This window comes from Argopecten irradians, chromosome 4, assembly GCF_041381155.1.
Source record: "Argopecten irradians isolate NY chromosome 4, Ai_NY, whole genome shotgun sequence".
Classification (NCBI taxonomy): Eukaryota; Metazoa; Mollusca; class Bivalvia; order Pectinida; family Pectinidae; genus Argopecten; species Argopecten irradians.
Genome location: NC_091137.1, coordinates 38771064 through 38784472, shown reverse-complemented (window position 1 = coordinate 38784472; position 13409 = coordinate 38771064). Strand labels below are relative to the sequence as shown.

General features: G+C 32.6%; 1 protein-coding gene and 1 long non-coding RNA gene across 2 annotated transcripts; both read right to left on the bottom strand.

Moving 5' to 3' along the window:
• Positions 1-251: 251 nt before the first annotated feature.
• LOC138321587 (uncharacterized) lies at positions 252-2219 on the bottom strand. The gene is made up of 2 exons (XR_011208342.1): positions 1814-2219; positions 252-876 (listed from the first exon to the last, which is right to left on the bottom strand). It is a non-coding gene; the product is annotated as an uncharacterized lncRNA (long non-coding RNA).
• A 128-nt stretch (positions 2220-2347) lies between these two features.
• On the bottom strand, positions 2348-5543 carry LOC138321586 (26S proteasome complex subunit SEM1-like). Its single transcript, XM_069265359.1, has 3 exons — positions 5387-5543; positions 3710-3806; positions 2348-2757 (listed from the first exon to the last, which is right to left on the bottom strand). Exons 1-3 carry the CDS (start codon positions 5484-5486, stop codon positions 2700-2702), a joined length of 255 nt encoding a protein of 84 aa, XP_069121460.1. The 5' UTR covers positions 5487-5543; the 3' UTR covers positions 2348-2699.
• Between the last annotated feature and the right edge of the window lie 7866 nt (positions 5544-13409).

Here is a 13409-nt window from a genome sequence, read left to right as displayed (position 1 = left end):
CTGACACCTTACTGACCATGACAGTAACCACTGTTTTAATCATGTTTTCTATTGCAAGAACTTGCACAAGTCTGAACAAAAGTCACATGGATATGACACCACAGGGGTTTAGTATCCAATGAACAGCCTGAATGGGAGCTGGTCTTGGGATCTTTATGTAGTTCGATTAACTGGCTTTATTAGAAATCCTGAGTTTTTTTGGTTTATATGGTATGACTGCTTGGACTGAGTCGTTCGTTTTTGAATTGATGACAGACCCTGGTGGTTTTTTTTTTTTTTTTTTTTTTTCAGACCAACCTTGACAAAGCCCTCATAGGCCTGTATTAAAATCTGCAGGTCTGTTAGGATTTATACCTGAAATAATTTCTTTTATAACCGGTCCAACCAGTTAAATCGTATAAATGAAATCAGCCTTGGTGTCAATTTCAGTCCGAGATACATGTTATCAATCAAACCATAACAAAACATTTTTTGTATGTATTCAATAAACAATATTTAATATCAAAACAACTTAAATAATCGTTTCAAAAATGAACTATGAATGTTCATTATAGATTCGTCTTAATATTTTTTAGGTGAAACTGATCCTTATTAGGTTTAGATGGCTCATGTTAAACTTAGAAGACATATTCCGTCTCCTAGAAACTGGTGATTTATCTTTTTTCTTCTAATGTTTTTAATGCCTGCTATCTACAGTAGACTTAAAGGCATAAGCACAGCACTTTACAGCTCTTTTGATTCCTTCTGAATCAGCATAGTCTATGAAATCAAAATGATGATGATAAAGATGATGTAAGCATGATACTTGATGATCCAGACTACTTCTTCATTGGTTCATGGCCGTCCGCATTTTTACTAAACTTTTCAAGTTCATTCCTGTAGAAAATTAAAAGATTTAAGATTGAATGAAGTAAAGATGATATTATTAAGTCTGAAGATTAGATATTACATTGTTAATTTGTATAGTGTATTATGTACAAATAAATATAAAGAACTTTAGTAACCCTAAAACTATTTTTATCATGCAGACAAGAATGCAATTTGAAAAAAAAAAAAAAACAGTCTTTGATTGAAAATGGTATTCAAATCCAAAATTACTATGACTCCGAATGGTAAATATAAGACTAGCAAATTAACTAAAACACACAAGACTGGGAGAGTTCTCCCCCTTTTTCAATTTTTAACAAAATCAGGTAAGACAAAACTGAGAGTTATTTCCCCTTAACTGTAATCTTTTTCACAATGAATGTTGGGCACAAAAAAAAAAAATATATTATATACTTAATAGGTTACAACTTACTGGAATTACCAATATATTGGAAAGGTGTTAATGACATTTTTACCACTTGAAGCCAGAAATGTTTTTTTTTCTGCTACAATAGGAGCAGTATCATTTGGATGTGAGCAAAATTATATCGATGAAGCGGCTGCTATCTTATATACTTATCAGATAAACTTGCCTTTCCCAAGAACAAAACCATTATACCAAAAGCTTCTCACCAGTTTTTAATGATTAGGAGAAGCATAGTTACACATGGAGTGTTCAGATACAACCCGCTATTTTTCACTTAGGGTTATTACACCACAAAATGTGAACTAACTATTGTGGTTGTTTAGTAATGATTTTTTTTTTTATGTTTTGCTTGATGGTTAACTGAAAAATTTAAGGTTTTGGGGAAAGCACTTATTCTAACATAAAGATACATTTTTGCATGGCCTTATTATTTGGCTATAATAACTAGCCATTAATCAACAAAAAATACAAGTTCTATCATAATATAAATATTTCTATTAGCACTGATGGATAGCTTACCTTAGCTGTACTGATAAATCATCTTCTACATTATCATCATCCCAGTTATCTTCCCAAACATTAATGTCCTTTTCATCTTCATCTGCACTGTTCCAGTCTGGGGAGAAAACATTACCAAATCATGATCATGTGTTTATAATTGATGTCGTATTCAATTAAAAAAACTCCAGTTGTAAATTATATTCAAAATGTTGATACCTACAAAATGTATGTAAACTTAAATTATGAATAAGATTGAGATAGAATTGTTTGTACTGGGCCGGTACAGTTGTTCAAGCAGTATCAGACTTGTGTGAGTAATTTTAATGAATAAAAGTTGAATCAAACCCCAGAACCAGACATGATAATTTTCTGTGAGAATCAGACTTGTTGCACTCCGAAGACTATGGTAGCAAGACTTTACCAATAAAAAAATATAATGCATGCAAGTTTTTGACACAAAACAATCCCATATTTCATTCCGAGATGGAAGCATGTGGATGTTGTAGATATAAAAAAAGGATAACAATATTAATATAAGTACTTATCAAAAAATTTTTTTGTATGTATTCAATAAACAATATTTAATATCAAAACAACTTAAATAATCGTTTCAAAAATGAACTATGAATGTTCATTACAGATTCGTCTTAATATTTTTTAGGTGAAACTGATCCTTATTAGGTTTAGATGGCTCATGTTAAACTTAGAAGACATATTCTGTTTCCTAGAAACTGGTGATTTATCTTTTTTCTTCTTATGTTTTTAATGCCTGCTATCTACAGTAGACTTAAAGGCATAAGCACAGCACTTTACAGCTCTTTTGATTCCTTCCGAATCAGCATAGTCTATGAAATCAAATGATGATGATAAAGATGATTGTAAGCATGATACTTGATGATCCAGACTACTTCTTCATTGGTTCATGGCCGTCCGCATTTTTACTAAACTTTTCAAGTTCATTCCTGTAGAAAATTAAAAGATTTAAGATTGAATGAAGTAAAGATGATATTATTAAGTCTGAAGATTAGATATTACATTGTTAATTTGTATAGTGTATTATGTACAAATAAATATAAAGAACTTTAGTAACCCTAAAACTATTTTTATCATGCAGACAAGAATGCAATTTGAAAAAAAAAAAAAAACAGTCTTTGATTGAAAATGGTATTCAAATCCAAAATTACTATGACGACGAATGGTAAATATACGACTAGCAAATTAACTAAAACACAAAACTGGGAGAGTTCTCCACCTTTTCACTTTTTTACAAAATCAGATAAGACAAAACTGTGAGAGTTATTTCCCCTTAACTAATCTTTTTACAATGATTGTTGGGCACAATTAAAAATTAAAAAATAATATACTTGTTATATACTTAATAGGTTACAACTTACTGGAATTACCAATATATTGGAAAGGTGTTAATGACATTTTTACCACTTGAAGCCAGAAATGTTTTTTTTTTTCTGCTACAATAGGAGCAGTATCATTTGGATGTTGTGTGAGCAAAATTATATCGATGAAGCGACTGCTATCTTATATACTAATCAGATAAACTTGCCTTTCCCAAGAACAAAACCATTATAACAAAAGCTTCTCACCAGTTTTTAATGATTAGGAGAAGGATAGTTACACAAGGAGTGTTCAGATACAAACCGCTATTTTTCACTTAGGGTTATTACACCACAAAATGTGAACTAACTATTGTGGTTGTTTAGTAATGATTTTTTTTTTTATGTTTTGCTTGATGGTTAACTGAAAAATTTAAGGTTTTGGGGAAAGCACTTATTCTAACATAAAGATACATTTTTGCATGGCCTTATTATTTGGCTATAATAACTAGCCATTAATCAACAAAAAATACAAGTTCTATCATAATATAAATATTTCTATTAGCACTGATGGATAGCTTACCTTAGCTGTACTGATAAATCATCTTCTACATTATCATCATCCCAGTTATCTTCCCAAACATTAATGTCCTTTTCATCTTCATCTGCACTGTTCCAGTCTGGGGAGAAAACATTACCAAATCATGATCATGTGTTTATAATTGATGTCGTATTCAATTAAAAAAACTCCAGTTGTAAATTATATTCAAAATGTTGATACCTACAAAATGTATGTAAACTTAAATTATGAATAAGATTAAGATAGAATCGTTTGTACTGGTACAGTTGTTCAGGCAGTATCAGACTTGTGTGAGTAATTTTAATGAATAAAAGTTAATCAAACCCTAGAGCCAGATATGATAATTTTCTGTGAGAATCAGACTTGTTGCACTCCGAAGACTATGGTAGCAAGACTTTACCAATAAAAAAATATAATGCATGCAAGTTTTTGACACAAAACAATCCCATATTTCATTCCGAGATGGAAGCATGTGGATGTTGTAGATATAAAAAAAGGATAACAATATTAATATAAGTATCCATTTAAACATTATACCTTTCAAATGAAGACTGTTTCTTAAGGATTAACTTGAACATATTCTTAATTTATGGAGATATAGCACAAAAATCTGAGTGTACTCTAAATAAACTGGGAGGAAGTTTATGATGAGAGGACACTCACATATTTGTGTTACCATATATCTCTCCATAAACATGGAAAAAATATATTCAATTTAATCCTTATAATTCAATCTATTAACAATAATCTTTTCAAAATTCATTTTGGGACTCTTTTTCTTTTTTCTAAGAAATAATTACAGCATTATCTCATCCAATCAGAAGCGAAGTTACAAACAGTGACGCCATTTTTTCCTTTATGGACTGATAAAGTAAAATTCTTAAGCCAATGAAAATGCTTGTTACAATGAATTATCAATAAATATGAATTCACATGTCAGCGTGACCCTTTCAGTCATAGCATGTTATTATAGCAGTACCAGACCCTCACATTTCACCAATTGGTTTACCGTAAGCATATACCAGTCAGTACTGAAGTAAATACAAAAGGCACGTTTCAATGTTAACACCAGGTATATATTTTTTGTTTTACAGTTTTTTTCAGAGAGAATTGTCGTAATATAGGCTGCTAGATGGTTACAAAATAATTTTGTTACTTATACTTTTGTAACTGTCTAAAAAAGGAAAGAAGATAATGTCTTTAACATAAACAAATACTAATAGAAAATTGGGAAAACCATGTTCAGGATATTAAACGCCCAGTCGAATGAATTGCAATCAATACTACTAAAGATCCAGGCCCGCCTCGCAGAATTCCACCTCATAAAGAACCTCTTAAGGAAATTTATAAAACACATCCAGTACTGCAAAGTTCAAAATTAGAAACCACTGCTACTTAGTACTTATCAACATGATCAAATGTCACTTCAACTCAGTTTTCAGAATGAATGTCTATATGTGTCAAATAATGAGGACATATAATTGTACATATAAACACCCTAAAAGAATGAATCATTAAATTCATATTCGGCACTCCAATGTGTGTAACGTTACTGCCACTCGGTACCGGTGTAATATTCAGGCGATGACAGTGCAGAAAATGTTATACGTTATCGAATTCCAGTGGATTTATCGAATAGTGTGAATACAAGGTTAACTAGATAAAAGATTAGAATATAACCTTCAGCTGGGAATTCTTCAAATTCGTCATCTTCTTCCAGTAAACCGAGGTCCGGCTTCTTTTCTTTCTCCTCCTTCTTCGTTTTGTCTTTGTCGGCCATGCTGAATTTTCTGAAAACTGAAGAGCGATGTCAAGGGAAGCAACTCTAGCTTGTGACTCTCCGCAGTTATGTCCCATGCACCATGGATTTATTTGCCATCATTTGATAAATAACAATTGGTATAACCGTTAAATGCATAAGATTATTTGTCATTTGATCAGCAAAATAGATTTACCGATAAGACTATGATTTGGTAACAACTACAAGGTCAGTAATTGTTGAAAAAAAAAAAAATTCTTGTTATTGAATTTGAAATATATTGACTAACTTTAATTGAAATAATTCTAATATCTTAAATTATTCACAAATCTGTACACATAATTTATATATCTAATTACCGGATGTCTGTGTGTTTCCTAAAGATACATGTAGTGTCCAACTGTTAAGCATGCATATCTAAATTAATTGTCACTTTTACTGTAAAAAATATATATCTAATGCGTCTTTAAATGTCTCTGCAATTCTATATATATATATATATATATATAAACAACGGGAAATCACGTGTGCATACACAATGGATATCTAAAATAAGATAGAACTAATTATTCTTTTGGCGAATGTTAATTTACTAATTGGGATATGCGTGCACAGAACTTTAAATTACATTATTTACATACACGTAATTCAAATAAATTTGCCTTTACTGGTTACAAAACTAAAATTTGTATCGTACCCGAACGACCGTCTGTTTTTTTCCGTCTCGTCCCATTTCTAATTCATTCCTTATTCATGAAGTAAGAATATGATTTTTTTTAGAAATTTCGAAACACTGTGGAAACCGTAATGACCGATTTAATTGATTAACTTTTCAATCCGAAAATCCGAACTTCAAACTCAGTATGGTACAGAAGAATAATTCAATTGCCATATTTATACCTGTTTTCCATTATAAATTTTAAATCCACAGGCTGTTTGGTGTAAATGGATTTTCGTTTAAGAGGCATTTAAACATTTTTCTGTCTTCAAAGAAAATAAAATAAAGTTTAACTTAATCCAAACTTCCGATTGTCGTTATCTACGAAAATGATATTTGTTTAAATTTTAAAAGCAATTCATTTTAACTATATATTATTATTTCAAACTTATTTTATTTGATTCATTTCCAGATGATCCGGGATAATCCTTATCTTCAGGTTTAATTTCTTGTCGTACATCTGCATAATTAGCGCCCAGATATTTAGGTTTGTGTGGAAAAATCTTAAAGCGCATGTATATGTACGTACATTTATATATAGTTGTCAGGGTTACTTCACAGTATTTACGATTTAAACCTCCAAAATGGACGGAATGACTTTTGGAAGCGTTTGAAATAAAGTCTGACGGTAATTGTATCTGACATAAATCCAAATTTCAAAAAGGTTTCTAACTGACATGAGTTCGAACCAGATTTGTATCTATTGTAACATGATTACATATATATCTGTTAGTAAACACACAGAGGTATTAAGTGTGCAATATCACTACCTTAACTCAGAGGATTGAAAATAATATAAAAAATAGCCAATTTGACCTTTATGATTGACTGATGGTCAAGGTCAGTCAGTCAATTTAATCCATATGTATACAAACCTAGCAACCCTTCATCTTTTGTTTGGTTTGTTTGGCTTTACGTCCTAGTAACAGCCAGGTCCATGGTCATTTAAGGACGTGGCAGGTTTGATGGTGGAAGAAAACCGGAATTCCTGGAGAAAAATAACACCAACCAGCAGTCAGTACCTGCCAACTGGGCCACATAGGGTTCGAACTCACAATTCAGAGGGTTCGAACTCACAATTCAGAGGAACAACTTAACCACTCGGCCATCGCCGATGCATCTGCATTCGAAAGGCGTACTATAAAACCTCATGACATCCTGGTGATTGGAAAAAAAGTGGGTTTTTTTTCCAGGATTATAGACTGTTTAGTCCCAGTGGTTTTGAAAAAAGATCACGCTGTAAAAAGTTCTGGAGACGAATATTCTTTTTTTTAACGAATAAAAATCTGATTACTAGGATAATTCTACTGATAATGAATAAAATAGCAAGTGATCATGATTGATCGTCTGTTGCGACCATATTCAAAACAACTTCCGAACATAAGCTTCTTTATCTTTAATTAGAATATTTCCGTAGTTGTGTGTTATAATAGTGATATGGCAAAAGTCTAAACTTACCTTAATGAGTAAACCTTAGTTTGAAAAGAAATTAGTAGGAGATAATTTATATGGGCATTACCTGTTGTCCAATCCTATTAAAAATATTGCAATGAAAAGAAATTGATGTCTGAAATAACGTAAATTTGAGAACAACCCACTGAAAAAAATCAGTCATAAACTTTGACAAAATTTTGTTTAAGTGTACATTATATCGATTGAACATTATAGCACCAGATGTATTCTGTAACTTGCATTATTAATCTAATGTTTTGCTTGGTTAAATTTACGCACGTGTTTTTAGAAACAAAAACCGGAAATTCAAGCCTACAAAATACAAGATTTCGCCCATTTCCGGAAGCCGTACCTTTCAGCATATTATTGAGAGAATTGGAAAAACCACGATGATTATTACTTGCCTACACAATGTGGGTTAAACATTATGATATGTGAAACGCAACCGCATTATTTTTTTTAATAGAATGCATGACGCATGTTAAAATCAATTAATTTAACGCGATGCATCATGGACGGTATGGACTTAAAATAAACGCAACGTTTTTATTTTTATAATAAAATGAGTAATTTAAACTGTGTAAAGGATGGACAATATCTAAAATATGCTACAAATATGAAACTTAGTTGCTAGATATTGACTAAAGGCTGTTTTTTTTTTTCTCCGAGTACTTTGGCTTTCCTCAACCTAATAATCCTAGAACTCCTCTATAAACCAAAATCATGACCTCATACACGTACATGTATACGATAAGGTAACTGGATGGACTTTAGTGTATATGTATAATATTTTGTGTATGTCCAGGCCTTCAACTTCGCTGGGAGGTCTTACGGCTGCCATCCTTTAGCATTCATAGCAATTTGGTTCGATATTTATAAAGTAGCGTCTCAATAATATGGAATAAGTAAGGATCTGATCAAATGACGGCTAGTAATAGTTTCTTCATAAATATGATCAAAACAAAAGGTCACACCGAAGTTTCATCAGGAGTTCCACAGGGATCTGTTTTAGGGCCAATCCTGTTTGTAATGACCGATTCAACTGGATGAACACAATCTAGAAACCTATTTATGTTTTTACCGAATCTACCAAAGTGCATGTAGTTAGACGCAAACAATGAGGAACAGACATGGACATAGTTCAAGCTGTTTTAAATAAGCTGTCAAATTGGAGTGAAAAATCAGTACTGAAATTTAATCATCGATTAGTGGTCAGTGTATTGAGCAATCTCCCGACGGTGTGATATTGGTAACAACGGTGAATTCATTTAAGAACAAACTAGACAAACACTGGGCAGATCAAGAACTGTTTTATATTGTAAATCAGATACGTATTTAAGATTCAGAACCTTAATTATTCACAATCACTTTTATCATTAGTAAGGATTGATCTTATAATCTAAGTACCGGTTATATTATTGACATTTAACTTAAGAAAAAAACACGCCTTCACAGACCGGTACGTTTCTTATACTTCTGAGAAACAATGTCATGTAGTCCAACATCATTCGATCGATAAATCGTGTAGACAAATAGAAACCAACAGGTAAATATGGTTAATGCGATTAACATTTTTTATGTGACATATTTCTGTGAATCAATTACATTACAGGCCATATCACGTGGTGTGTTATAGTACGCGTAACAGTGGGGAAGGGACACAGAAGTCAATGCTTACATCCATCAGGGCCAATCACACGGGTCCACCACGAGAACGGCATGTCCCCTATATAGCTGACACAATATAAATTAGCGCCCTGATCGGTGGCCAAGTATTACATGGAAATATCAAATGCTAAATATATCATATGTCACACTATTGCATTACAATCCCCGCTGTATGGGCGACTCCACAAATACAAAATGTGTGTACGAGAAAATGAGAATGCCCCAAACTCAAAGCCTAAATACATCTCCATTCTTGGTTACATAAAATGACACAAATTTACAAAATGATGATTTAGATAAACTACCAGGGCGGTATAACAACATAGTAACCGATTTAAATACCTTTAATTGCTTTATATATACTACTAAAGTTTCTAAGAAAAAACTGATGTGAATAAAACGATGGCTATAGGAAAGCACCCTGATGAACTCACGAGGTTCTCTAAAAGATCGATATCTGATTATTAGTTTGCTTTTCCTACCGATCTAACTATTTCATACCAATGCTTTATCATTTGAACAATTCTTGGTGTTTAATTATGTATATATATATGTCTAATTAACACAAAAATAATATAAAAAAATTATTTTGCCTTTGATGCATGCGCAATCAGTACTTCATTCCATATAGGATATAGTTCCACGGATTTTTTTTTCGGGATGCAATTAATTATTTTTCATACTTTTAATTTGATTTAAAATTAGAAGCTCAAACTTTTCAATGGTGGTAATGGTGTAAAGTAAGTAACTTTTGTAACTGAAGAAAAATACTAAATCGTCTGGTCCTGTTTTAGGCCGTGGAAAAATATCATTTGTCAGCGGTGGAGCATCTTTAAGCATCATGTATGTATTTCCAATATGTTGCATTGCAATTGTAAAATAAATAAATAAATAATAATAATAAAATACCACGTAGGCGATTTAATTGCTCTTCACCTGTTATATACGTAAGTGAACCTTCCCGACTCGTGTGTACAGTAACACCACTGGAGGGTGAATGACCGCGGATTGACCACCTCTGGTCACCCCGTAACTCAAAATAGACAACTACACCATTCTTAGGTGTGTTATAGATGTATTTCCCCGAACATTGATCCGGACTAATTAAGGCCAAGTTAATTAATGTCCATTTTATGTTACCACGCAGTAATGGTCAAAATAAACATGAAAACACCCACACGTCTGTCGCTTATAATTTCGTCATATTGGCGATTACTATAATAAGTTTGTAAGTATATAGAATATTATAATGTCAAGTTTTAGAAAGAAACTTTGCTTATGCCGTAAAAGATAATGTGTCATACTGTAAGCTACGATATCAGTATATTTAGTATATATATTAGGAAACCGTTCCCCTGTCGATACATCAAAAGCATATTTTTAAAAATGATTTTTATTTACAAATAAATGCATGTGCAATGCAAATGGTTTGTTTAATAGGATAATGTGAAATCTTCTTGTACTGAAAGTACTAGTCATCTGCTCTATATATCCAGTGATTTATGTCTAAGTGTGTAATTGTTCTTTGAGATATATGAAACAAAAAGCGGACGGGTTGTAGAAATCTCGCCACGAGCTCAGAGAAATCTAATCCGAAAGAAAACTGATTTATATTTGTGGAGAACAGCTATTGTCACGTGGTGATGGGACAAAAATCATTATCTGATCCGGACCGAAGGTTGATATCATGTTCATCCGATTTCATTTTCAAATAAACCCGAAGTACTTAAAAAGGAATGTTGTATTTGATACCTTGTAAAACATAAATTATTGTTACAACAGAGACCGTTTTGATGTTTATAATGATAAATGTCGAATTCTACGAGTCAAAGTACTGTTTAATATTTTGGGTATTTAAAAGAATTATCGCGACACGAGAGTGTGGGGGTAAAATAATACGCGTGACTTTGCAAAAAATGTCAAACATTTTCTCTTTTTTTTTTCTTGGAGCCAATCTAAACACTAAAATATGATAAAGTTTAACGACAATTCTACGACATATATAGCTGTTCTTTTAAGTTCGCACCAGTCTTATCCCGAGTGAAGCATTTTATGAATGGTCACCTGTTGACTGAAGGAATTCCTTGAAATAAAAACTTGACATAGTTAGTTTGGTTAGTTAACATGACATGTTCCCGCAAAATGATTTAACATAAAAATATCAGAATTAACCTAAATGTTTATATAGTATTTGGTTTAGGCAATATCATTATTGCCCATTACGTCTAACTTATCAGCACCAAGATGGCGGTCAAGAAACACTTCGCGCAGAAGACACTTGGGGCACAGGATTACTAAAAATACTGTATTATAGTATTTTTTTTTGCGCGTCGTAAACCTGTGCTTGGGGAGATGAAATCCAAACTATCAAAAGTAATGTTTGTTTGTTTGTTTGATTAATTAACGTCCTATTAATGGCTCTGGTCATGTAAGGACGGCCTCCCATGTATGCAGTGTGTTGCGTGTATGTTGTGCGAGGTGTGTGTTGAAGTATCTCGTATACGAATACATCACTACAAAAAGGGTCGCTTATTTAGCAATACACAATATTGTCCAGTCCGCAATGAGTTAGTCCCCGTGTTTTGATAATAGCGATTGATGCAATAATGAACCAAGAGACGGCAGCTTTTTCTTTCTTCCCAACTGACTTTATTCTTCTTAACATCTACAATGACACCACCTAATTTTTGGCCTTCGGTTGAGCGCCCGCCCCTGTGAGGAAGGTTTCTGCTCCTTCTTGGCGCTCAGCATATACAGGGAGTGGGACGGCTGGTTCGCCCGTTGTCAGTATAATGTGAACGGGTGGGGTGTGTTACTTGATGTCTTCGGCGGCATGTTTCAGTGATATAGCACTATAAAAAGGGCAATAGTTCCACTATGCAAGAAGACACAACACGAACATACCACAGCCTCCTAAAACACGCACTTCGTACATCACACACGCTGTACACTGCATACATGGGAGGCCGACTTATGTGACCCTGCATATGACGTTAATAGGACGTTAATTAATCAAACAAAAAATCTTAAACAATCAATGTTCAACCCTTCCATGAATTTCAGTGCCGTCTGCAAAATAAACACATCATTTTTTTAAAATTAAATTATCCTATCAAAATAATTTTTTTGAGTGAATTTGTGACCCACATTTTGATCCTATTCTTACTGTAAATTGCATTGAATATCTTCTCATTATGCATTATAAAAAATATATTCAGTAAAATTTGCTGCAAGAATAGGACTAAAATTCGGGTCGCAAATTCACTCAGCAATTTTACTTTGACAGAATAATTTACTTTGAAAAAATGATGTGTGGAATGAAAAGAAAATAATCATAAGAAGTATGAATTCCTTAAACATAAATGCCTATAGAATGTTTTTAGAAAAGTGATTGTCTTATGCGGCCATTAACCTTGTTTGTCGGTGGTGACTGAACGAGTAACACGGGATAGACCGGCATGTTTCTGGAGTAGCATGTCAGTGTGACAAATGACAATATGATACATAGACTTAACAATGAGTCAACTTCTACAAATTGGCTCGGTGGAGTTTGCTTTTATTAATGTTTATGTGACGTCTAATCTATGCAATTTACAGTGCCAAGCTCTGTATGTTACATACAATCGAATAGTTTTTAGTGGAGCTCACGGAAAATCCGACATTTTGTTTCAAAGTGATTTCACCCGTTTGCATCAACAATTTTGGTAAACAACCTATACATATATAATGTGGAAATTTTCGATGTCAACTTTTTTCAGATTTCGTTAGAAAAATAATGTTTGATGACGTTACTTTAGAAACCATAGCTCGAGACGTTTACAAAAAAAAATTCAAGTTACATTTACATTTATAACTCTTGAGTCAATAAAAAGGATGTACATGTACTGTTATATATATGTACACAATGAAGTATATAATTGAAGAATGGATATAAGGGAATTACGGCGATTTCAACAACACGTGACTGGGAGTTAATTAAGATATTTAGGAATTCCTTAAAATTTTCCGTAAGAAAGCATAACAGAAGATATGAAAAAACTTATGTTGAGGAGTCTTCCTTAAATCTGTAATGCGTACCTATATATATATATATATATGGAGAATTT